The 26260-nt window shown below is 38.0% G+C and overlaps 1 protein-coding gene and 1 long non-coding RNA gene across 4 annotated transcripts in view; both read left to right on the top strand.

Moving 5' to 3' along the window:
* The window catches only part of LOC111581458 (CD151 antigen-like), a 45597-nt gene extending 30700 nt beyond the window's left edge, over positions 1-14897 (top strand). The window contains exons 4-8 of the mRNA XM_023289634.3: positions 4898-4972; positions 10263-10367; positions 12918-13076; positions 13168-13254; positions 14654-14897. Of these exons, the coding sequence (XP_023145402.1) occupies positions 4898-4972; positions 10263-10367; positions 12918-13076; positions 13168-13254; positions 14654-14713 (486 nt within the window). The 3' untranslated portion in view covers positions 14714-14897. The remainder of the gene's footprint in view (positions 1-4897; positions 4973-10262; positions 10368-12917; positions 13077-13167; positions 13255-14653) is intronic.
* A 3991-nt stretch (positions 14898-18888) lies between these two features.
* Positions 18889-24955, top strand: LOC111581439 (uncharacterized). 3 transcript variants are annotated; one of them, XR_008601749.1, is made up of 3 exons: positions 18889-19777; positions 21719-21821; positions 23179-24955. It is a non-coding gene; the product is annotated as an uncharacterized LOC111581439 (long non-coding RNA). The 3 variants fall into 3 exon arrangements; XR_002747252.3 differs by having other exon boundaries at positions 18889-20097; positions 23179-24954; XR_008601750.1 differs by lacking the exon at positions 18889-19777 and adding an exon at positions 20118-20320 and having other exon boundaries at positions 23179-24954.
* The last annotated feature ends 1305 nt before the right edge of the window (positions 24956-26260 follow it).

Here is a 26260-nt window from a genome sequence, read left to right as displayed (position 1 = left end):
GAAAACAAAGGACACCAGAGGCCACAGAAGCTGAGCAAATATTTTCCAACAACCTCAGCAAGTTGAGTCTGAGTCGACCGTGAGATGTTGGTTCTCTGAAGATAAAGTTCAGCCTGGAAGACGATGCAGTGGTTTAAGTAAAGGTTTAAATCAAGGTTTGGGGTCATTCCACCCAGGGATCGGTACCGATTATTGTTACTAAAGAAAGGCCGATAAATGACATGTAATGTTTTACCAGCATGTGAGATCAGAGAACCTGTCATTCAGAACCAGACTTCCTCATTATTAAGGATGACTGTAACTGAATGTGTAAAATATAAATACTAGTGATTAAATCAGGACGCTGTCCTCTGTTTATGTGGAAACAACTGACAAAAATGTTCCCAAAATGACTTCAAATTCTCCAAAATGACTCAAAACTTTTTGAAAGTGACTCAACAAATCTTCTAAATGGTACAAAATTTGGCAGAAAGAACTCCAAGCTGTTTCCAAGTGACCCAGATTGTTTTCAAAATGGTTAAAGAATTGTCCAAAATTAGTTAAAATTTGACAAAAATGACTCAACAGTATCCTAAAATGACTCAAAATATTTCTAAAATGATTTAAAATTCTCCAGAAAGATTAAAACCTTTACCAAAGTGACTCAAAAAAATCTTCAAATTCGGAAAAATGGGACAAAAATGACTCAAAATGTTCCCAAAGTGACTCAGAATTCTCCAGATTCTGTACAATATAAATGTTAGTGATTAAATCAGGACGCTCTCCTCTGTTTAAGTGGTTCTACTGATAAAATTCTTCAAAATGGTTAAAAAATTACTTAAAATTTGACAAAAATGACTCAAAAGTGACTCAGAATTCTCCTAATTCTGTAAAATATAAATATTAGTGATTAAATCAGGATGTTCTCCTCTGTTTGACAAAAACATTTTCAAAAGGATTTAAATCTGACAAAAAATTACTTTCCCAAAGTGTAATATTTTGTAAAAGGATAATTCCTTAAACATCAACATTTTCAGAATGAACATTTTTGCACTAAAACAAAATAAACATGAAGTTGTGGTTATTTATAGGTTATTGTGCCGTTATTTTACTGGTCACTGGAGATCAAACTGGGCTGAACTAAGATGAGTTTGACTCCCTGCTTTAAAATATGGATAATAATAATAATAAAACCTACACTGGACGGTTAAAAAACATGTTTTGAGTCATTATTATTTTGTGCTAAAATCAACAGGTGATCCAAACTGCAACCAAAATAGTTTCATATTCAACTTTTTGTCGAGAATATAGGAATTAAAATGTTATATGGTCGTTGTATGATGAATTTTAGGGTCATCAGAAGAGCGTCTTGCATATTCAGCTGCAAAAATCGTTTCATTGGACACCCAGATTTACATTTTTCCTGCACATAAATGGAGGTTTTATGGTTCCAGTCCCTGATCCAGACCTTCCCTGTACGTCATTTCCTCACATTTCCAAACTTTCTGCTCTGCATGCAGTTAACACTCTAAAAATCCTGAAGAAAAGGCTTCACAGCAGCTGATGAAACGTAAATCTGTGCAGATTAAAGCGGGTTTATCTCGACCTGAAACTGCAGATTCTGAGTCATGGCGGACGTCGGTCTCTCTGATGTTTGTCGTTCAGAGTTTATTGTCTGCATCAGAGGACTTCGGCATGAAAAGCAGGACCTCCCTCCTCCGAATCCAAGACAACAGGAGATATTATCGGACGCCAACCTTGGCCTAAATTCCTCCGGCCTGCCGCCGTCACTAAAGTGGACCGGCTGTTTGATTTGATAGTTTTAGCTGATTAGATCTGCAGAATAAGATGCTTTCTGACGCCGTGTTGAGGGTTTGAAGAGGAGATGATGCTTTAGACGAGAAAATGTGCCGAAATAAACGATGTGAGGCGGGAAATGAAGACCTTTAAACGTGATTGGGTTCATTGAAACTGATCAAACTGCTGCAAGATGTGTGTTTACATGGACTTTAACATAAATATTGTTCATATTTCCAGTTCAGTTTCCCATTTTACTCTGTTTTCTTCAGTCTACAGTGTGAAATATTCAGCCTCATGGAATATTTTGATCACAACATCTTTAAAAACGATATGTGATGCTTCCTCATCAAAACTGTTTTCATGTAAAAACTACTTTCAGCCAAAAGGATCAGATGTTTACTGTTTCCCATGAATGACTGTTGAGTTTACATCTGTCACTTTTAGAACCAGCAGCTGACAGGAAATGTAACGTCAAAATAATAAACCTCTTCCTGCAATTAATTGATTTTAAGAGAATAAACTTTCAAAACAACAAAATATGCTTTTGCAGTTATTGATTTAACACCTAAAAACTCCTTTTTCCTTGAAAATAAACCCGTCCTGCCTTAAAATAGCTGAATCCTGACTCCACGCTGTTGTTCTAAGCCAAGTTCAGCTATTCTAAGCTGGAGGACTTTTTAAGGCACTTTAGAAAAATTTTGAATCATTTCGGAGAATCTAGAGTCACTTTGGAAAAGTTTTCAGTCATTTTAGAAAATTGTTGTCATTTTTGTCAGATTTAAAATCATTTTTGACGATTCTTTAACCATTTTGTATAAGATTTGAGTCCCTGATTTAATCTCTAATATTTATATTTTACAGAATTTGTTGAATTCTAACTAATTTTTTAGGCTTTTGTCAGATTTTACATCACTTTGGACGATTCTTTAACCATTTTGAAATGTAATCTGAGTTGTTTTGGAAAAGTTTTGAGTCATTTCATCAAATTTTAAGTCCTTTTAGAATATTTTTATCAGTGGATCCCACATAAACAGAGGAGAGAATCCTGATTTAATCATTCCTGTTTCAGTTTTACAGAATTTAGAGAATTCTGAGTCACTTTGGAAACATTTGGAGTCATTTGGTCAAATTTGAAGTTTTTTTTTTTAAATGTAACCATTTTGAGAATTTTTTGAGTCATTTTGGTGAAGTTTTCAATCATTTTGGAAATGTTTTGAGTCATATTGGAAAATTGTTGAGCTGTTTTTGTCAGATTTGTCAGATTTGAAGTCATTTTGGATGATTCTTCAACCATTTTGAAACACATTTGAGTTGCTTTGGAAAAGTTTTGAGTCATTTTGGAAACATTTTGTCAGTTGATACTGCATAAACAGAGGAGAGCGTCCTGATTTAATCACTAATGTTTCTATTTTATAGAATTCATAGAATTCTGAGTCATTTTGGAAACATTTTGAGTCATTTTTGTTATTTTTTAAGCTATTCTGGAGAATTTTTTAAACCATTTTGAAGATTTTTTGAGTCATTTTGGTAAAGTTTTTAATCATTTTGGAGAATTTTGAATCTCTTTGAAAATGTTTTGATTCATGTAGGAAAATTGCCAAGTCATTTTTGTCAGATTTTACATCATTTCAGACGATTCTTTAACCATTTTGAAAACATCTGAGTCGCTTTGGAAAAGTTTTGAGACATTTTGTCAAATTTTAAGTCCTTTTGGAAACATTTTCATCAGTAGATCCCACATAAACAGAGGAGAGAATCCTGATTTACTCACTCCAGTTTCTATTTTGGTATCTTAATATCTAGTAACTTTCCAAGGTTTGTTGAAAACGTAATGATTCAAAACGAAACACTCAACATGTGCAGTCTTTCAGCAGGCAGCTGCTGCATTGGCACAATTTCTTCAGGAATTTTGTAGTTTTTTTGTAATAATGCTGTTGTAGTCCGATGATATCATCTGGTTCAGATAATCCAGTCTTGCTCTATTGTTGTTTCACACTTGTGCAAGCAGAATGCGATGGTCGGCTGATATAACTGTGAGTATAAGGAATCGTTGGATTTTCAACCATCAGATGTGATATTTCATCAAAATTGCTTAGTCCTACATGTCTCATTTAAAAATTCACCAAAAATATACTGTTTTCTCTATCCAGATTTAGTAAAAAACAAAAAAATTCTGCAGGCCTCTGCACAGCTAAGAAGCTGTAACTAACTGAGCTGTGATCAACGGTCTGATAATAAAAATTCAGGGACTTTTCACCTGAACTAGTCTGAACTGCAGGCTCTGTTTACCCAAGAGACAAATATGAAAACTAATTAAAAATGTCAATATCGATAGTATGTAAAGCCTCCAGATTTTTTCCAGTGTTGGTAACTACTGTGGACATTTGGCAAAAAAGGTTGTTTAAGTTGATTCCAGGTGTTTTCAGGTTTTTTTAAAGAAAGAATCAAAGAAATTAATTTTGCTATTAATCCTCTACACCCCAAAACCTGTCAGTTATTTTTAAAACGGTCACTAAAATTCCACCGTTTTTAAGAGCCAGAAGCTGGAACAAGTAGAAGGAATCACTGGATTTTCAACGTCACTTAATTCTACATGTCTCATTTAAAAATTCACAAAAAATATAGTTTGCTTTAACCACATTTTGTAAAAAACTAATAATTATCTGCTCCTCTGCACAACTAAGAAGCTGTAACTAACTGAGCTGCGATTAACAGTCTTGTAATAAAAATTCAGGGACTTTTCAGGGATATTTTTTTGCCTACATGTTTCTATTTTGTTGTTTTTCCATTTTTCGCACATATTAGCAGGATGACCGTGGATTTGTCACACTAAAACCGATCTTGCATTTCAGTCTAAATCTATTTCAGCGCTTTGTTTTGCTCATCGAATGCTTGTACAAACCTGCAGCCGACACGTTTCTGCAGGGTTTGTGTTTGTAATTGACAGCTGAAAGGATGCAGTCGGCTTTCAGCCACTCTATTGTTTCTGTTCTGACTCTAAAGGCAAAGACGACACGCCACCTTGTAGAGGAAACGCAGCAAACAACGAGCCGATATTTGTCGTCTCTGCACCGTATTACCGTCCACTAACTGCATCTCTTCTCCTCTGTGTCCTCAGTACTTTGTCCTGCTGCTGTGCATCTTCCTGCTGGAGATCCTGGCTGGAGTCCTGGCGTACATCTACTACCAGCAGGTAATCCCCTCCTCGCATCATTAAAACACTCATCACAAAGCATTCTGGGATTTGTGTGGAGAAATGAACGACAGGAAGACGAGACATCGATTCCACATGACCAAAAAAAAGAAGTAATTTAGATTCATGCATGGATTTTTTTTGCGGCAATAAAACGGTCAGAAAGAGACGGAAAAAATTCAGGAAATCTATATTCCAATCTCAAGTCTACCCCAATATCGTCATCCGATGTTAAAAGCTCATGTTTAGGTGTAGCAGCGTCTTGTGTTTGACTGAAGAATCAATAGAGCGTGGCCAACAAACCTTCTGTGTCTTCTAATCCAAACACGTAGTCCAACAACTCTTTCAGCTCCACGTGGTCCTCTGCTGTAATTTAACCACCACAAACCAGCATTATGAATGAATGTAAGACGGCCCATTAAAAATACAAATACCAGGATTACTGGTGCTACATTTGGTCCAAATGGAAGGAAAAATGCCTGCAGTGGTAACAAGGATGAGTGCGCAGAATATCCTAAAATCACTCAAAACATTTCCAAAAAGACTCAAAAATGAGTCTGAATTCTGTAAAATAGAAACATTGCTCATTAAATCAGGACGCTCTCTTCTGTTTATCTGGGATCGACTGACAAAAATGTTCCCAGAATGACTTAAAATTTTACGAAATGACCCAAACTTTTCCAGAGTGATGCAAAATTCTCCAAAAATCATTAAAAACTTTTCTAAAATGACTCAGAAAATCTTTAAAATGATTTAAAGGTCCACTAAAATGACTTCAAATTTGACAAAAATGAACCAACAATTTTCTAAAATGAGTCAGAATGTTTCCACAGTGATTAAAAATTCTCCAAAATTATTAAAAATGTTTCAGAAGTGACTAAAAAAAATCTTCAAAATGTTTAAAGCATTGTTCAAAATGAAATAAAATCTACCAAGAATGGCTCAAAACTTAAAATTCTCCAAAATGACTCAAAGTTTTTCCAAAGAGACTCTGATTTTTTTTTCAAAATTGTTAAAAAAAAAAAAAAAAAATCCAAAATTATGTAAAATTTGACAAAAATGACTCAAAATATTCCATAAAATAATATTCTATAAAAATAATCCAAAGAGATTAAAAACTTCCCCAAAGTAACTCGAAAAAATCTTCAAAATGGTTAAAAAAAAAAAAAAAAAAAAGACTCAAAGTGTTTCCAAAGTCACTCAGAATTCTATAAATTCTGTAAAATAAATATTAGTGATTAAATCAGGACGCTCTCCTCTGTTTATGTGGGATCGACTGATGAAAATGTTTCCAAAATAACTTAAAATTCTCCAAAATGACTTAAAACGTTTCCTAAATGACTCAAATGTTTTTTAAACTGGTTAAAGAATCGTCCAAAATGATGTAAAATCTGACAAATCTGACAAAAATTCTGAAATAATTTTCTAAATTGAATCAAAACATTTCCAAAATGACTCAAGATTTCCAAAATTATTACAAACTTCAAAAAAAGCGTCCAAAATGGCTTAAAATTGACAAAAAATGACTCAAAATGTTTCCAAAGTGACTCAGAATTCTCCAGATTCTTTAAAACAGAAGCAGGAGTGATTAAATCAAGATACTCTGTTTATGTGGGATCCACTGATGAAAATGTTTCCAAAAGGACTTAAAATTTGATGAAATGACTCGAAACATTTACAAAGTGATGCAAAATTCTCCACAATTATTAAAAACTTTTCTGAAATGACTCAAGAAATCTTCAAAATGATTTAAAAAAAAATCCAAAATGGCTTAAAAATCGACAAAAGTGACTCAAAACGTTTCCAAAGTGACTCAGAATTCTGTAAATTCAGTAAAATCTAAATCTCAGTGATTAAATCAGGATGCTGTGTGTCAGAGAGGAGGGCTCTAAGCAGCTCACTGTACTTGCAGCAAGAGTAACACACTCAGTGCAACGAGACACTTCTAGTGTAAGTTACAAAGAGATGGTCCCTGTCATCCTTTATTTATACAGGTGGGTTACAGGATAATGATATGCAAGTAAATGGGAGTGAATAAAGTGAATGTGGGTGTGAATGAAGAGCAGAAATAAAGAAAAGTATGATGGGTGTGGTAAATGCATAGCTTATATATGAAAACATCATATGTTACAATCAGGGTTAACACAGTTCACAGTACAACTATTAATGATAATATAAAAAACCTTCTAACACTCTGCTCTGCTGATCAGTTTGTCTCCTGCTGTTCTTCTCTATTTTCTTCATATTTTATCTCTTTTATCGTCCTCTGATGTCCAGATGTTTCGGTGTGTAGTGGCGTATTGTGTTGGACTGGATAAATGGATGATTTGCGTCGTCTATTCCGTCGTCCAGCAGCGTTTAGACGACTGTTTCAGCTCCACATGGTCCTCTGCTGTAATTTAACCACCACAATCTGGCATGATGAATGAGACTGCAGGGAGGAAATGTAAGACAGCCCATTAAAAATACAAATATCAGGATTACTCGTGGTACATTTGGTCCAAATGGAATGAGAAATGTCTGCAGTGGTAACAAGGCTGAGTGTGTCACAATCGCTTAAAGACATTTGTTGTGATTCTGCAACACACTCTGAGCCTTTCTGACTTGTTTCCCCACCAAAGGACGACGACTTTAACGACTAAAACGCTGCAGAACGTGAACCGTTCAGCTACGACTGATTATTTTCTCCTCTAATGTGAAAACTCAAACTGACAGCTTCCCTCTGTGCCTTTTATCTGCTAAATGAGAAGCATTTTTCCGTCTTCGTTTAACGCTAACATGGTGCTGCTCGGCTCATTTCGGTCGGTAAAACCGCCTCGTTCATGAAAACACAAATCATGAGCAGCCACTGAGGTCCAAAGCTCTGCCTCCTTTACTGGCTTCAGAAGGTTCTTGTCTGTATTAAGAGTTTAAAACCACTAAAGCCTCGCCTCTTTTCTGCTCCTTTTAGTCTTCCTTTTTGCTGTTAACCCTCTAAACCCAGTTATTTTTAAAACAGTCACCAAAACTAGACCGTTTGCAAGAGCCAGAAGCTGGAATAAGTAGAAGGAATCATTGGACTTTCAGCGTCACTTAGTCCTACATGTCTAATTTAAAAAGTCACCATAAATATACTGTTTGCTTTAACCAGATTTAGTAAAAAACAAAAAATTCTGCACCTCTCTGCACAATTAAGAAGCTGTAACTGACTAAGCTGTGATCAACGGTCTTGTAATAAAAATTCAGGGAATTTTCACCTGAACTCGGCTGAACTGCAGGCTGTGTTTACCCAGCAGGCACATATAATAACTAAATAAAAAAGGTTGTTCAAGTTCCAAGTTTTTTTAAGTTTTATAAAATAAAGAATCAAAGAAATTCATTTTATATTAACCCTCTAAACCCCCCAAACCTGACAGTTATTTTTAAAACAGTCACTAAAACTAGACCGTTTGCAAGAGCCAGAAGCTGGAACAAGTAGAAGGAATCATTGGATTTTTACTTTTCAGACAGCTAAAGAATTCAGAAACACTTTATTCTATATTTGTTGGTTTAAAAATACCCCAAAATTAAACATTTGCTCTCAACCAAATTCTATTTAAAACAAAAAATTCTCCTTCAAACAAGAATCAACTCAGCTGCAGCCAACGTTCATGTGAACATTTATAGAACCTGCTTCTTATTCACATACAAACAGATTTATTCATGTTTAGTAAACCTCAGATTCTCCACGAGGAAACTCCTGAATAATTTTGCTGCGGAGCGTCGAGTCTGTACGACATTTAAACCTCGACTAACAAAGTTAATCTTGATGCCAGACAACAATACAGTGTTTAACTGATGAATAGTATTAAGATAATTCTACTATTTTACACTAAAACAAATGTCAGATTAGATAAATAATAAACTAATTGAAAGGAATAAGATCCCAAACATCCAACAGAAACAAGATAAAATAGTCAACATTTTTTTCAGTACATTTAAAGCTTCAAAGCATCTTCCTGTAAAAAAAAAAAAAAAATACCATAAACCGAATATACCTGCCAAAAACTGCTGTAAACAGGCCACAACCACACCTACATAAGTTGAGATTAACAGCAAGTTTCTTCTGGCTCTAGATTTATAAATAAGTGAATTTAAACAGTAAGTTAGCAATTTTAATGACTAATTTAACATCTGGATTAATTAGCCTTATTGGCAATCAAAATAAATGATCAATACGTGTCCAAAGTGAACAGAAATGTGAATAATTTTAATCAAATATTTAGCAACAAACACAGAACTGCATCTGAACTTTATTTCACAACCTCGTGTTTTATTTATTGTGTAAACTCATTAATATTCCAAATAAACATGCTAAGATTGACAAAATTCTGAAGCTTTTTGCAGGTTTAAGACATAAAAGCTGCTGTTCATTTTCTTTTCTGTAGATAAAACACATTTACTCATCAAGATCTGCAGGTAAATAACGTCTGAACGGAGGCTTAAACTGGTGTTACACCTTAGCAATGATTTACAAGAAAAACAGACATAAAGATGGTTTTAATAGCAGTTTTAATGACTAATTACACATCTGGACTAATTAGCTCTGTTGGCAGTCCAAATAAACGATCAATACGTGTCCAAAATGAACAGAAATGTGAATGATTTTAATTAAACTCACAAAATATTAATGAACAAACACAGAACTGCATCACCTTTTCTCATCTGGACTTTATTTCACAACCTTATTCCATTCCTTATTCCAAATAAATGCACTTATATTGATAAAACCCGAAGCATTTTGCAGGTGTAAGTCGTAAAAGATGCTCCTTCTGTAGATAAAACACATTTACTCATCGAGATCTGCAGGTAAATAACGTCGTTTCACCTGATCTGGTGTTATTTCTGTTTCTGTTTCCACTCATTGAGACGTTTAAATCTAGAATGACTGTTTTCTGTGCTGCAGTGAGAATGAAAACGGTGTCAACAGGTAAAATGAAAACACCTCCTCCTCCTCCTCGTCTCCATCGCCGGCTGCTTTGTCTTCGCCTCCCGTCTTTCGTCTCCTCCCTTCCTCTCTTCATCATTCATTCCCTTGATATCTCCTTCACGCTTTGATTTACAGTGGTTTCCCAGCTGGCTTGTTGCCATAGAAACTGAGCCCCCCAGACCTCTGCTGCTCCGCCGCCGAGCGTTTCCTGCTACCGGTGTAGAGAACAGAAAAAAAACACCAGCTCCGTCTGTAGTCAGAATCCATGACGTGAATCAGCCGCAGATTGTTTTCTGAGTGTTTCTGCTGCTGAATGTTGTGAATATTTGTGTGTCTGAACAGCTGAACGAGGAGCTGAAGCAGAACCTGAGAGAAACCATGATAGAGAAGTACCAGCAGAAGGACCAGGATCACATCACCAGAGCTGTAGATAAGCTGCAGCAGGAGGTAGGAGGCCGACGGATGCAGACGGACGCTTCAGAGCACACGTTTTGACTAAAATACCACATTTTATCTGTTCTTTACAGAACAATGACAGAAAATCTGCCCGGATACCATTTAACGGTTTAATTCAGGAACCTGAGATCAATAAAAGACAATATCTGCTGATTAATCCAATCAATTATATTAAAGTGATCGAAGCAGCTAAAGTTTAGCACTAAATTTACTCCTCCAATCTTTTCTTTATAAAAACAACTACAACAAACTTGTTGATGTCTATAAAAGAGCTGCATTTCTCATGTTTAAAGGCATTTCTTTAATAGTTAAGACTTTTCATTATGAAAACTGTGAACTTTTTCATTAAAACAGGATTTTGAGCAAACTTTTAATCATATTTCGTGTCAAAACAATATATTGTTATTATATATATTTTAAGAAGAAACTCACTAACAGTTAAGAAGCTCATGAGTGAAGCTAAACCTGTGAGTATGAATAAATGAGTGTATGCTAGCTGTCCATCTCTGTCTTACTCTGGTTGCACAGCTAAACAAGAAACTATATTGATTTTCTAATTAACATCCAAATGAAGAATTTCACAACAAATGTAGCTTAAAATTCACTCAGCTTAACTTAGTCTGATTGTGTCCAAAGGTAATAAAATCTCCCTCCTGGCACGTCTAAAGTTCATTAATTAGCACCTTTATCTCATTTATTTCAGCTTCTGAACTCCAAAACCTGGTGGCAGGTTTAAAATGAATCCCAGCTTAAAATAAATTGCCAAAATTCCTGTAAGATTTACTCTGTATGATTCACAAAATATTCACCAAAAAATAAAGTGTTTGCAGTAGCTAGATTCTGTGAAACCCTAACAATTATGTTCATCTTGGGACAACTTTAAAGCCATGACTGACTGAGCTGTGACCAACAATCATCTGACAAAAATACGGAGAGTTTTCAGCTTTTGATGGTTACAGAAGCCACATAAATCATGTCTGGTAGATGATTCTGGTATTAAATGTGTGTAAAAATGCTCCTTTGATTGTCTGTAATTGTTCTGACCTGCCACACATGAGCCTTAAATTTTACCCAGAATGCACTTTGTAAAGTTTTCTCTGGTGAATTATCAGAAAACAGAAACACATCCAGGGAGCCTGTGATTGTTTCTAGGACTCTGTGTCATTAAACTGCTGCACTTTTACTGCTGACACTATGATGCATCCCATAATACTGATGCTCATGTCCTTTATGTACTCGGCCACCAAATCTGGTTCTGATTCAGAATTATAGAAGGAATGAACAAAACCCAGATTTATTTTTCAGATTGTGACACCTGGATGGATGTAAAACTGATCTGTTTGGTCGTTTTACATCAAGTTTATCTTGTTTTCTGTCTGGTTTTTGTTATTTTCTGCTCCTCTTTGTCACATTTTTTGTCTCCCTTCTGTCATTTTGTGTGACATTTTGTCATTTTGTGTGTCTTTGGGGCAGTTTTTTCCTCTTGTGGTCATTTTTTTTCATTTATTTTGGCATTTTGTGTCTTACTTTTCCTGTTTTCTGTCATGTTTTGCTAGTTTTGTGAAATTTTGTCTCTTGTCTTTCTTGCTTTGTGTTTTCATATTTTCTTACGCTGTTTCTTTTGCTTTACATCTCGAGTTAGGCATTTTGTGTTTTGTTTTTCTTGTTTTGCTTTGTTTTGTGTCTTGATTTAGTTGTTCAGTTAGAAATTTTGCTTGTTTTACATGTCGTTGGGACAGTTTTTTGTAGAAAATGAACAAAAGGTGACACCTGGATAGATGTAAAACTGATTTGTTTGGTCATTTTGTGTCTAGTTTTTCTTGTGTTGCGTCTGGTTTTTGTTATTTTCTGCTCCTCTTTTCCACATTGTTTTCTTCCTGTCATTTTGCATGAGATATGTGTTGTTTTGTGTGTCTTTGGGACAGTTTTTTCTTCTTGGTGGTCTTCTCCCCAACATTTTGGTTAATTTGCGTCTCTCTTTTTCTGCTTAGTGTCACGTGTTTCTGGTTTTATGACATTTTCTATCTTGTTTTTCTTGTTTTGTGTCTTGATTTTGCTGTTCAGTTGAACGTTTTGATTGTTTTTCATGTCTTTGGGACATGAAACTATGACACATCCCTGAATATTGATGCTCAGAGTCCTTTAGAGAGAAATTAATCAACTAGATTTGTTCTTTAGACTGTGACACCTGGATGGATGTAAAACTGATCTGGTGTCAGATGTGTTTTTCCTCCTAAATGTCATGGTTCTATCTGCTGAGGCTCAGAAATGATGGAAAAAGTCCATTAAAAAGTGATAAATCTGGACCTATAGCTCTGTAAATATTCACAGTGTGAAGGTAGAACTGTGGATGAATTTAATAAACACACTCCAGTTACTGTAAACAGGAAATGAGGTGATTGTGAGGAGGATCTTTTTCAGATTTGGTTGATTTTAAACGGCTGTTCAGATAAAATGGTGGGTTTAGTTTTTCCACTCATCCGTGTGTATAAAACGTTTGCTTGTTTCATGTGTGACTCCGTGTTTTCCTGTGTGTTGCAGTTTAAATGCTGCGGCAGCAACAGTTCGTCAGACTGGACTGAGAGTGTGTGGATTCGCTCCAGAGACGCTCAGAGCAGGAAGGTTCCTGACAGCTGCTGTAAGACTCCCACTGAGCTGTGTGGAGCCAGAGACCATCCCTCCAACATCTACAAGGTGGAGGTGAGAGCAGCTCATCGCTGTTTCAGTTGTTTACGGCCAGACGTCGGCCCCACGCAGCCTGAAGACGCTCTGACTGTTTGTTTCCACTCAGGGCGGCTGCATCACCAAGCTGGAGACATTCATCCTGGACCACCTGAAGATCATCGGAGCGGTGGGCGTCGGCATCGCCTGTGTGCAGGTGAGCAGAGAACATTCAGGAAGTTTACCCAAGGAGACCAGAAAATGTCTTTCATTCAGGTCATAGTGCTGCTTTTTCTGGACTCTGTTGGTCACTAAACTCATTCATTGATCCAGATCTATGCGTTTCAGTGTCAAACTTCATCTCATTTCTTTCAGACTTTTCAACCTTCCTTTGGTCCTGCAAAGTGCTGATTTTATTCTACCGCCTGCTGTTTTCGTTATTAACTCAACACAATACTGATAATGTAATTAGAATTTCCTAATAAAATACACAAAAAATATCCCACAGTGAGGAAATTTGCACATTTATGTTACAAAAAAGTATTAAACGTTAGTGAGAAAAGTTTTGGAAAAGTTTTGAGTCATTTTAGAGAATTTTAAGTCATTTTATAAATATTTTTGTCCGTCACTTTACAGAATTTAGAGAATTCTTAGTCACTTTTGTCAATTGTCATTCATTTTGGACATTTTATTAACCATTTTTATAGATTTTGGAGTCACTTTGGAAAAGTTTTGAGTCATTTTAGAGAATTTTAATGGTTTTTGTCAAATTATAAGTCAGTTTGGAAACATTTTTGTCAGTAGATCCACATAAACAGAGGAGAGTGTCCTGATTTAATCATTAATATTTAGATTTTACTGAATTTATAGAATTCTGAGTCAATTTGGAAACTAAATTTTGTCCATTTTTTAAACATTGTGAAGATTTTTTGAGTCCCTTTGGAAAAAGTTTGAGTCATTTTAGAGAATTTTTTTGTCATTGGAAACATTTTTGTCTGTCATTTTATAGAATTTGGAGAATTCTAAGTTACCTTTGAGTCATTTTTGTCAAATTTTGTCAAATGTCAAAGTAATTTTGGACAATTTTTTTTTTTTTTTTTTTTTACCATTTTGAAGATTTTCGGATTCACTTTGGGAAAATTTTGAGTCATTTTAGGGAATTTTAATAGTTTTTGTCAAATTTTAAGTCATTTTGTCAAACTTTAAGTCCTTTTGGAAACATTTTTGTCAGTCAGTTCTACATAAACAGAGGAGAGCGTCCTGATTTAATCACTAATATTTATATTTTACATCTTGTTAGTCAAGAGGTCTAGTTAGGAATGACAGGTTCTCTGATATCACACGCTGGTAAAACATCACATTTAATGTATATCGGTCCCAAATATTGTTTATCGCTCTTTCTTGTTTACCAATATATTATCCAGATTCTGCTTAATTTAGAAAATCTAGATGTGATGCTAATAATCATTAAATATGTGCAATAATTTCTGTGTTGAAACGCTAGAAATGTTCACTCAGGATAAAGTGTAAAATCAGCAGATAATCCAAACTAAACCATCACCTAACAAGAAATACACTAAAACAGATGATTCCAGGTGTTTTCCTTCCTCCTGCAGATCGTCGGCATGGTGTTTACCTGCTGCCTCTACCGCAGTCTGAAGGCTGAACCGTACTGAGACCAGAAGAAGGAGGAGGAGATGATGGTGAAGGAGGGAACTTCAGCCCACAGCTTCTTTTCTTTCCCTTCACTGAGGAGGAATCAAACTGAACATCCCAGGATCTCATCTAGTGACCAGCGGCTCATGTCATTAGGCTCTCAGACTGCAGAGAACACGAGTCCCAGCATCAGCATCATCATCATCATCATCAGCATCATCATCATCAGCATCATCATCATCATCATCATCATCATCATCATCATCATCATCATCAGCAGCAGCAGCAGCAGCATCATCATCATCATCATCAGCAGCAGCAGCATCATCATCATCATCATCATCATCATCAGCATCATCATCAGCATCATCATCATCATCATCAGCAGCAGCAGCAACATCATCATCATCATCATCATCATCATCATCATCATCATCATCAGCATCATCATCATCATCATCATCATCATCATCATCATCAGCATCATCATCATCATCATCAGCAGCAGCAGCATCATCATCATCATCATCATCATCATCATCATCATCATCAGCAGCAGCATCATCATCAGCAGCAGCATCATCATCATCATCATCATCATCATCATCATCATCATCATCAGCATCATCATCAGCATCATCATCATCATCATCATCAGCATCAGCATCATCATCATCATCATCATCAGCAGCAGCAGCATCATCATCATCAGCAGCAGCAGCAGCATCATCATCATCATCATCATCATCATCATCAGCATCATCATCATCATCATCAGCAGCAGCATCATCATCAACATCATCATCATCATCATCATCATCATCATCATCAGCATCATCATCAGCAGCAGCATCAGCATCATCATCATCATCATCATCATCATCATCATCATCATCATCATCATCATCATCATCATCATCATCAGCAGCAGCAGCAGCAGCATCATCAGCAGCATCATCATCATCATCATCATCATCATCATCATCATCATCATCAGCAGCAGCAGCAGCAGCATCAGCTGCAGATGTTCTCCTCCATGTGCTTTAGCAGTGAGAGCAGAACGTTCATCCTGGTCGTCCAACTAGAATCACTCTGAGGCTGTTCAGCTCCTCCCTCTGGGCCTTTAAACTCTGGAATGTCTTCATGTTTTCTATTTACATACCAACACTCCAGGTGTTTTCTTATCAGCTGTTATTTCCCTCATTTACACCCGAATCATCACCAGCGTTTGTTTGTGTTTTTAACGGAGCTGCGATTATCTGTGTTTTCATTGACCGGTTATTGATAAATTAAGGTGTGATATTTCCTCCTCTTTCTGTCTGTCGTCACTCTGTGGTCTCAGAAACGTCTGAACAAGAAACCAGGAAGTTAGCTTCTCTCATGGTGGCTAATGCTATGCTAACGGCTAGCGGCTAAGTTAGCAAGCAGCCACAGATTAACCCGAAACAGAGTCTGGAAAACAGTAATGAATATTAAAAACATTAAAGATCTGGACCTGAGTGGACGATAAAAGAGATAAAACTGAGAAATATTAAGAAGAACAGCAGGAGACAAACTGATAAACAGAGGAGAGCGTCATAATTTAATCACTAAAATTTAGATTTTGTTGAATTTTGAGTCTTTTTCAAAACATTTTGACTCATTTTTGTCAAATTTGAAGTAATTTTAAACAATTTTTAACCATTTTGAAGATTTTTTGAGTCCTTGTGGTAAAATTTTTCAATATTTTGGAGAATTTTGAATCTTGGAAATGTTTTGAATCATTTTACAAATTGCTGAGTCATTTTTGTCAGATATTACATCACTGGATGGTTTTTTTTTGACCATTTTGAAAAAAATTTAATCACTTTGGGAAAATTTTGAGTCATTTTGTCTAATTTAAAGTCATTTTGGAAACATTTTCATCAGTGGATCCCACATAAACAGAGGAAAGCGTCCTAATTTCATCGCAGATATTTCTTAGTTTTGCAGAATTTGTCGAATTCTGAGTCACTTTGGAAACATTTCGAGTCATTTTTGTTAATTTTTTTCACCATTTGGAAGATTTTTTGAGTCAAAAATTTTTTTCATTTATTGTGTTCTTCATGTAATTAGGAGCTCAAACTGCAGCTACATCTCTGAGATCACAGAGAAAATGTCTGAGGGGAAGTTTTAACAGCGACGGTGTAAATTAGTAGCTAATTTAAGTAGCTAATTTATACCTTAATGCATCTTCATCATCATCATCATCACCAGCGTTTGTGTTTTAACGGAGCTGCAAAGATTTACTTTCAAATTTATCACCAGCTGTTTCAGTAAACAATTCATCAGTTTGAGTTATTTTGAAAAGAAGAAATTCTGTCATTGCATCTTCTTAAATGTGAATATTTTCAGTTTTTTGTCCTCTATGACTGAATATCTTTGGACAAAACCAAGCGTTTGTCATCTTGAATTATGGGAAACAAACCAAACTAATCGATTAATGCAGAAAGTCATGCGCAGGTTAATCAACAGTAGAATAAATGAGTTGGTGATTATTTTTTCCAAAGCAGTGCCTTCCTCACCATCAGTCTGCTGGAAAACATTTTGCTTTTCGCTCATCAAACTTTAACCTGCTGTTTATGTGACAAACATGCCAGCCTTCAACCCACATTTACTTCATTTTACTAGTAATAACTAATGAAATCACAAAAACATTTACAAACTAACTAAAGAAATCAATAAAAACAGGCCAGAACTGTAAATAAAATCAAGTAATTTCTCTTATTGGAGACCACAGTTATGGATGTCAAGATGAGAGATAAAATAAACTTATCATGGTAAAATATTTCATATCAGTCCATACTGATAATTCTAGATCATTCTTAATCACCTTATTGTTGGAGAAAATTTGAAAAATGTCATTTGAACTTATTTATCAAGGAACACAAGTAATAAATGAAAACAAATAGATCAATAAATTGAAAATAAATCAACCAAAATCAGCATTTTCATTGTTTTCATAGTGGTCACATTTAAATGAAACGATGGAACTATTTATGATTAAACTGCTCCTAATAAAAGAGAGAAGCGTATTGATCAGGATGGTTGTGTGCATAAAGTGGTTTCTCACAAAAACAATCGACAAATGCAAAGCAGACCTCCTTCCATATGTTAAACGCCAGACTAATGCTGTGGAGTTGAACTCTGAGGACTCCTGCAGTCGCCACTATTCGCTCTTTTCAAGACTTTATTATAGCTTCACATGTTAATCAATAATCTCCTTCACTAGTTGGCCTTTAACTTAAATCACACGGCCTTAAAATTGGAAATTAAAGTTAGTTTTAAGTTGGTACACTCCATCTTTATGTCGCATTTGTCCGTCTTTCATTGACGATCTCTGATTCCTGAGGTCTGTTTTTCAGTGTTGGAGGCTTCATGACAAACTGCTGCTGTTACTGAAACCTCCCATCAATCAGCTCATAAGAAAACTCCTCCTGTTTTTGATTTACTGTCTTATTTTTATACTTTTTATACTTTTACACTGATGCCAAAGTCCTGGTCGGACCTCCTGCTCATCTCTTCTCCACATGGTTGTTATCTACTGAACTGATCGAGATTGTCTTTAAATGAAGATTTTGTTGACTTTTCTACGCACCATGAACATATTATTGTATTTAACTTGTATTTAGCTTCTCTGTGTTTGTATTGATCTTCTCCTGTGTGCCTCAGTGACCAAACTAAATGAATCTGCTGTATTTCTGTCGATCCAGGAACTATTTTACTCTGAATAAACGTCGATCGATGAAACGCTCTGATTCTGTGTGAACTTATTTGTTGCTCCAACACCAACGACGACCTTCACCTCAGTTATCAGGTCACATCCACCCCAAAAGTGCCAAAAAACCTCCTGATTGTGTAAAGACAAAGCTGTGACCAGTGGCCCTGACGTGATTGGCAGCGGCTTACAGGTGCATTAGTGTATTAACCAGGAGTCAATTCGCTAATGTCACAGCGGTTTGGGACAGCAGCCGTGCTCTGAGTGTATTACCTATAGCAGGACAGCTATACGGCCTGTAATGACGGCTAGACACAAGCCTGACCTCCTGCCTCTGTTTACTGCTGCAAACAACAGCAGTGACTGAAGGCAAACACAGGGAGGCAGCACCATCACACAGCTGCTAGTAGGGAGGGCTGTAGTTCTACACAATTAACCACAAATCCATGAGACGTCCAGTACAGCACATGACCTAAAGACCAGGAGAATAAGATGCCAGAGATCCTCAGTATCACCACCCAGAACCACCACGTCTCCAGGATGTTCAGCACTGGAGGACCAAAGCTGAAGATGCTTCCTCCTGAACAGTTTGGCGACAACCTGAACGTTCTATTAGGACCAAGGACAGGTCTACTGGGACACTGAGAGACTTTAGTTTGACTGTGGAGCATCTCCCCTTACATTAGGTCTGGGATGAATGATTAGAGCCTTTTGTGTTCCAAACATACAAGGATGCATGTTGAATGATCTCTGGAAAAATTGAGCATAATTGTTGTATTTCATAAAGCGCCAGTAGCTGCAAGAAGCAAAATCACACAGAAAACTAAAGCTAGGACGTCTTCTTGTTCTACGATAAAGATTGATTTAAACTCATTTATATCCTTCCCCTGCTGGTAGTGAGTTCAGAACCGCCCAGAGGCTGGAGAGGATTCGCCCCAAACACACTTTCTGATGTGACTTTTTATTCTCGGACAGTCGACTGTCTGCTTTCATTCTCCTCTTTGAAAAAACCCTAAAGACATGCTTGTCGTCGTCCTGTGTAATGAGCAGAAAAAAGAAATCAAACAGCGACCGGTCAGCTCTCCGCTGCAGACTGCTAATTGGTTTCCACTGGGACTGCTAGCAATGCAAATGAAGACGTTTCTCAGTCAGAGGAAACATTTCCTCCGTGTGCAGCAGCCAGGATCACGTGGTGAAATAAAACAGACGAGGAAATCTGTTGTCCCCTAGAAGGTGTTGTGGCTGCATGGACGCTGAGTCATCCCTGGAAAAATGAAGCGTTTTCACACCGTTCAGCACACACCACCCTTAACCGGACACTCCTCCAGGAAGCCGACATCTGTGGAATGTGAGCCCCGACACACTCGCTGCTTATTGGCTTTAAATAGGCGGCAGCTGATGAAAACGATGATAAATCTCCCTCCTGCCTGCAACACCAGCGGTATGCTAATAACGCCGGTGCATGACATTTCCAAAATATCTCCTCCGTAAGCGGCCGTCCGTCGGCTGCACCTTGAGTCCGTCCAACAGGGACAGATGCTATTTGCGGCCCTCGGGGGAGGCCGGCCGTGGACACCCTTCACCTTCCACCTTTCTCTTGTGGAGGTGATGTGGTTTCTGTGCCAGCGGGGGAAGCTGTGCTGCAGTACAGAAAGGAGGAACATGCAGGTATTCCTTGCCAGGGTCGCCCAAGGGCAGGTAGGACCCAGAGGGAGGGAGGGCCGGAGTCTAAATTTGGGTTTAGTTCGTACGAATTTCAGCAGGTCGGACGGACAGATGCCCCGCTGAGGGTAATAATTATTTGTTTCAGATTGGGTTTCGCTGGAGTTCCATTCATCACGAGCTAAAACGGCTGCTGTCTGCACCGAGGCTGCGTTGAGGTCGGCTAAGTGTAAGTTAAGTTTAAGGTTTCCTACAAGGAAATGAATGTGAACTCCAGACGTGTGCGTCAGGACCACCCAACGAGGAGCTCAGCGAAGAGGAAGCAGTGCTTACTCTAACGCTGAATTATGTTTGAAGCTGTTTTTCTGATGAATTACCAGATCATTTCAGCCTCCCAAGTTCCACAAAACGTCAAATAAATAAATCTGGCTAACTAGCTGCGACTCGAAGGCTTGGAACTCTTTGACAAGAGACTGTAAATAGACGTTGTAGCTAAATAGGTGAAGATCTGCCGTCAATTTCTGTGTTGATATCGCAAAAAATGAGTCCTGGTCTGGTTCTTCTGACTGTGCAGGTCTTAATATTGATTTGTTGACCTTATCGACGACACCAGGCGTTTTTCTTCCCTGTCAGTGTCCTCATTGAGTCTTCTCGTCTGTAACAATGACAAAATTCACCATATAGATGACAAATCTCTATTGTTCTACCTACGACCTGAGCTAGAGATGTAAAAACTGCTTCAGTACCACCTGTAAAGTGTGAGAAACCTTCAGGATCATGATGATTAACAGCACAGCAAAGAGAAACCAGTGTTTACTCTAACGGTAAATTATGTTTGCCCTCATCTTTTAAGCTGTTTTTCTGATGAATTACCAGATCATTTCAGCTTCCCAAGACCCATAAAACGTCAAATAAATACATCTGGCTAACTAGCTGTGACTCGAAGGCTTGGAACTCTTTGACAAGAAGCTGTAAATAGATGTTGCAGCTAAAAAGGTGAGGATCTGCCATCAACCTCTGTGTGGATTTCACAAAAAAACAATCCTGGTTTGGTTCGTCTGACTGGAGTTGATTTATTGAATAACAATGAGCAACATTTTTCATCCGTCTCAGTGTCTTTATTAAGGTATTATTGAGTCTTCTCGTCTGTAACATCGACATCAACAATATAAAATTCAGCATACAGACGACAAACCTTGTGATCTACCGCTGTAAAAACTGCCACAAAGGGCCACAGATCTTTGGGGTGTTGATGTTAACTGCACAAGAAGGAGAAAACAATCTTTTGTCTCATATAAAGTTATGTTTTCCTTCAATTTTTAAGACTTCTGCGCTTCATCTTACGAATTATCGGATAGTTTTAGCTTCCTAGGATCCTCCCGATGACTTGTGAGTCTTCTAATTAGGAATCAGAACTAAACCTGAAGGAATTAAAGGTGTCTGTTAGACTTTTTGTGTGTTTGACCAAGAACAACTTCCTTATATCAACATCTTTAATGTAGAATTCACAGCACAGGCAACAGAAGATTGTGTTTTCTGACATCATGTTATTGTTTTATTTTTCAGACTGTAGCCAAAGATTTTTGCTGTTTTTCTGATGATTGACGGGACAATTTGTGCTTCCCAGGATCCTAAAACTTTAAATAAATACATCTGGTTAACAAGCCCCAACCGACAGACGTCCAACCTTCGACAAGATGCTGCAAATAGACGTTACACAACCTGAAAAGGTGAACTACCAACAACCTCTGTGTGTTTATTACATAAAAATAATCCTAGCCCTGGCTTGGTTATTCTGACTGGGTGTTGAAAAACTGATGTGTGGATCTAAATGTTGATTTGTTAAACTGAGAAAGGACCAATTTTTTGCCCTCTCTGCACAAACAACGGCATAAAATTCACCAATTTGGAAAAAGAACTAATTTTTTTCTAATGTAAAATCATGTTTTTATTTCATTGTTCGGATTTTTTTGCCATCCTACTGATAATTTACAGAATAATTTGAGCTTCCTAGGATCCTAGAAATTCAAATAAATACATCTGCTAACTAGCCACAACTGGCAGGCATGCAGCTTTTTTTCAAGCGGCTACAAATAGACACTGCAGTGATTTAAGAGGTCACCAGCTAAAGAGGTGAAGATCTACCGTCAACCTCTGTGTGTACAAAAAGAAAGTGATGTCACGGAAGCAGTATATGTCACAGGGCCTATAAAAAGTAACGACCACCCTTTGAAGTTTTCACGTTTTATTGCATTTATGCTCATTAAAATTTGGCCCTGTTGATCAACAAAAACATTTTTTTAAATGTTGAAATGAAAACTTCTACGACAAAATGCAAATTGAAAATAAACAATATAGAATAAGTGACTGCATAAGTAATAAATGCGTCACTCTGAAGCACGGTGGTGGGAGCATCATGATGTGAAGCATGGTGGTGGCAGCATCATGATGTGAAGCACGGTGGTGGCAGCATCATGATGTGAAGCACGGTGGTGGCAGCATCATGATGTGAAGCACGGTGGTGGCAGCATCATGATATGAAGCATGGTGGTGGCAGCATCATGATGTGAAGCATGGTGGTGGCAGCATCATGATGTGAAGCATGGTGGTGGCAGCATCATGATGTAAAGCATGGTGGTGGCAGCATCATGATGTGAAGCATGGTGGTGGCAGCATCATGATGTGAAGCATGGTGGTGGCAGCATCATGATGTGAAGCATGGTGGTGGCAGCATCATGGTGTGAAGCATGGTGGTGGCAGCATCATGATATGAAGCATGGTGGTGGCAGCATCATGATATGAAGCATGGTGGTGGCAGCAACATGATGTGAAGCATGGTGGTGGCAGCATCATAATGTGAAGCACGGTGGTGGCAGCATCATGATGTTCCTCAGCAGCAGGTCCTGGAAGGCTGGTAAATGTAGAGGGTATTATAATTTTAATTTATTGACATTTATTGGTAGTTATCTAATTTCACATTGACAAAAAGGAGAGTTTTTTGTAATTTTTTTTTTTTTTTTAAAAAGCCAAATTAAATTGATTTAATGTTGAGGAGCCATTTCTAAACAGAGTCTGTGTATGTTTCAGGATCGATGGTGTGATCGTGACGTCTGTCCAGCTGACTGCAGGGGGTCTAAACTTAATCTGTTCTCATGTTCTGCTGCATGCCTCGCATCCTGAACATCCCTGAACATCACACGCCTCTGGTCATTTCATTTTCATTCACGGCTTCGGCTGTTTACTTTGTGTGAATAGGTGTGTGTGTGTGTGTGTGTGTGTGTGTGTGTGTGTGTGTGTGTGTGTGAGTGCGTGCGTGCGTGTGTGTGTGTGAGTGCGTGTTGTGGGGTAACAAATGTAATCTTGGGTCTGTAGATGGCAGCAACACTCTTGGCCAATCTGTCTCAATAAAATGGAAAAAAAGTCTTTTGTCTCGGCTTTCAGGGGCTGCCAGCTGAAACTGAAATTAATTGGGAAATCCAGCGTGAAGCAAAAAACCCCAAAAACCCCACCTTAATTGTGAAATAAATCTGAAGAGTTTGTTTGGCTGTGTGCCCCGCTACCTGCAGCATGTATGTATTATGTATGCACCGTCTGTACATGTGTTGGTTTGTTTAAATCCACAGTAAACCGGCAGATTAATGGAGCCCAGCAGCTGGAGCTTCACCCTTATGATGATCATGACTCCAGAGATGAGCCTCTGAAGAAGCAACAGAAAATGTCAGTTTTATTCCTCCTTGCCTGGTCCAACCCTAAATTGACTTGCTGAACATGACTGATTGTATTTGGCTATTTTTACACGTTTATCAACGGTTCTATTAAGTGCTGACTTCACTTTTATTTTCCCCCTCGGTGTGTGTGAGAGTGTAAGGAGGCTGCTGATTATGTAAGTCATTTACATTTCCTCCAATTTGAGAGTTGACTGGCTCAGCGAAGTGAGAGCCTCGGCGGCTTTTCAAGCTCCCCTCAGACTAATACCGAGGAGCTGCGTGAAATAAAACCTCTCGCTGAGCTGCCTCTCAGCTCTAAGGAGATGTCACTGGTGCATCTGGTGGATAATAAAAAGAAAGAGAGAAAAGAAGTGAGCGACTACAAGAGGGAGCGTACGTCGGGGTAAATCTCCTGCCTGCTGACAGGAGGCTCACATGTGGCTCTGATCCTCTGCATGCAGATACCGGAGCTTCCATACATCAGTCCAGCCGTCACTCACATGCTCACTGAGGCTCAGCAGAAGGCCGAGCGGCTCCCTGAAGCCAAGCGCCTCAACATCTGGCTCTCCATCCTCCTCTGCTTCTGGGTCACGTCCCATTCAGGCAGAGGAGATTCTCAGTCCGGCGGTGTCGTCCAAGGTGCTCCATCTGACCAGCTGGCTCCAGATCCTCCTCCGAGGATCGACTTGTATTTATGTGGATGTGTACGCTAGCAGTCAAAAGTTTGGACGCACTTTCTCCTTTAATGGTTTTTTCTTTATTTTCATGAGTATTTATGTTGTAGATTCTCACCGAAGGCATCAAAACTATGAATGAACACATGTGGAACAAGAACAGAGTGCAGTCCTCCTCCAAGGCTGCTCATTCCCCCATATGGCAGAAATGCAGCATTTTTATTGTTATTGTTATTATTGATGATCAGAAATCACGGCACTATAGAATGTGTCCATTTAATATAACAAAATGACGTTGCGCTGAGCACAGACGTGTTATTCATGTGTACATTATGTATGGATACCGAATCCTGTGTAAATTACTCTTATAAATGTCTGTTGATCAGTTCATCACTTTTTGCAAGGCTTTGTTTTGCTACTGTTAAAATAGCCCTTCCCTCCATGCTTTTATTTTGAAGGCATATTTTTTTTAATGTTACAGGCTTTTATTTTTGGCACCATTCCAGTGCCACAGGAAGTGTTTATCTAAGAAGCGGTTTCGTGACATGAGGAACACGCTGCTGAGAAATCTGAAAATTCACATAAGGATGGAAGGAAAACGGTTCCAGTCAGAAACACCCCAACAGTTTAATCAGTTGTTTCTTGTGTCATTTTTGACAGATAAGTACCAATCAGTCAGTAGTATGATCATCAGCAGGCAGCTGATGTAGTGTTCACTTGTTGTCATGGTTACAGTGACTCTGTGCCGCTATCTCACAGTGATACGGAAATCTTTAACAAATCCATGGATCCTGCTAAAATCTAATCTCTTAGTCCTTGTGTCCTTTCTGACCTTCCCTGAAAATGTCATCCAAATCCGTTGGTCCGTTTTTGTGTAATGTTGCAAACAGACAGACAGACGTTCCTTGGTGGAGTAATTATGTAGTAAACAAAAAAGTGTGAAATTAGTTAAAACATGTTTTATATTTTAGATTGTTCCAAACAGCCACAGTTTGCTTTGATTCCTGCTTTGCACACTCCCAGCATTCTCTCCATGAGCTTCATGAGGTAGAGCCTGGAAGGAGTTCTCAGAGACGTTGAGCACACATTGGACATGTTTAAACTCATTATGGATAGCTTTTGAGTCAATTTGAACAAATCTTAACTCCTTTTGGACAGTTTTTTTGTATAATTTTAGACATAATGTAACTCCTTTTGGACAGTTCTTGAGTCATTTTGAGTCACACTTGTTCTCCCTTCTGCCTTCACTCTGCAGTCCATCTCATCCCAAACCATCTGGACTGATATATTTTAAATCCTTTTGGACAGTTTTTGAGTCATTTTGAGCTGCCCTTGTTGGTCCTTTTGCCTTCACTCTGTGGTCTATCTCATCCCAAACCATCTGGATTGGGTTCAGGTCAGGTGACTGTGGAGTCCAGATCATCTGACCTAAGCAGCACTCCATCATCTCCTTCTAGGTCAGATAGTCCTTCCACAGTCTGGAGGTGTGTTTGGGGTCATTGTCCTGTTGGAGAATAAATGATGGTCCAACTAAATGCAAACTGGATGGATGTCATGTCGCTGCAGGATGCTGTGGTAGCCATGCTGGTTCAGAGTTCCTTCAGTTAGGAATAAATCCCCAACAGTGTCACCAGCAAAGCACCCCACACCATCACACCTCCTCCTCCATGCTTCACGGTGGGAACCATCCATGTAGAGACCATCCGTCCACCTTTTCGATGGCAGGTTTAACCAATAATCTCAAATTTGGACTCATCAGACCAAAGCTCAGATCTCCACTAGTCTAAT

This window comes from Amphiprion ocellaris, chromosome 1 (genome assembly GCF_022539595.1).
Source record: "Amphiprion ocellaris isolate individual 3 ecotype Okinawa chromosome 1, ASM2253959v1, whole genome shotgun sequence".
NCBI lineage: Eukaryota > Metazoa > Chordata > Actinopteri > Pomacentridae > Amphiprion > Amphiprion ocellaris.
Note: the sequence above shows the minus strand (reverse complement) of the source record. Positions and strands in the feature narration are given on the sequence as shown.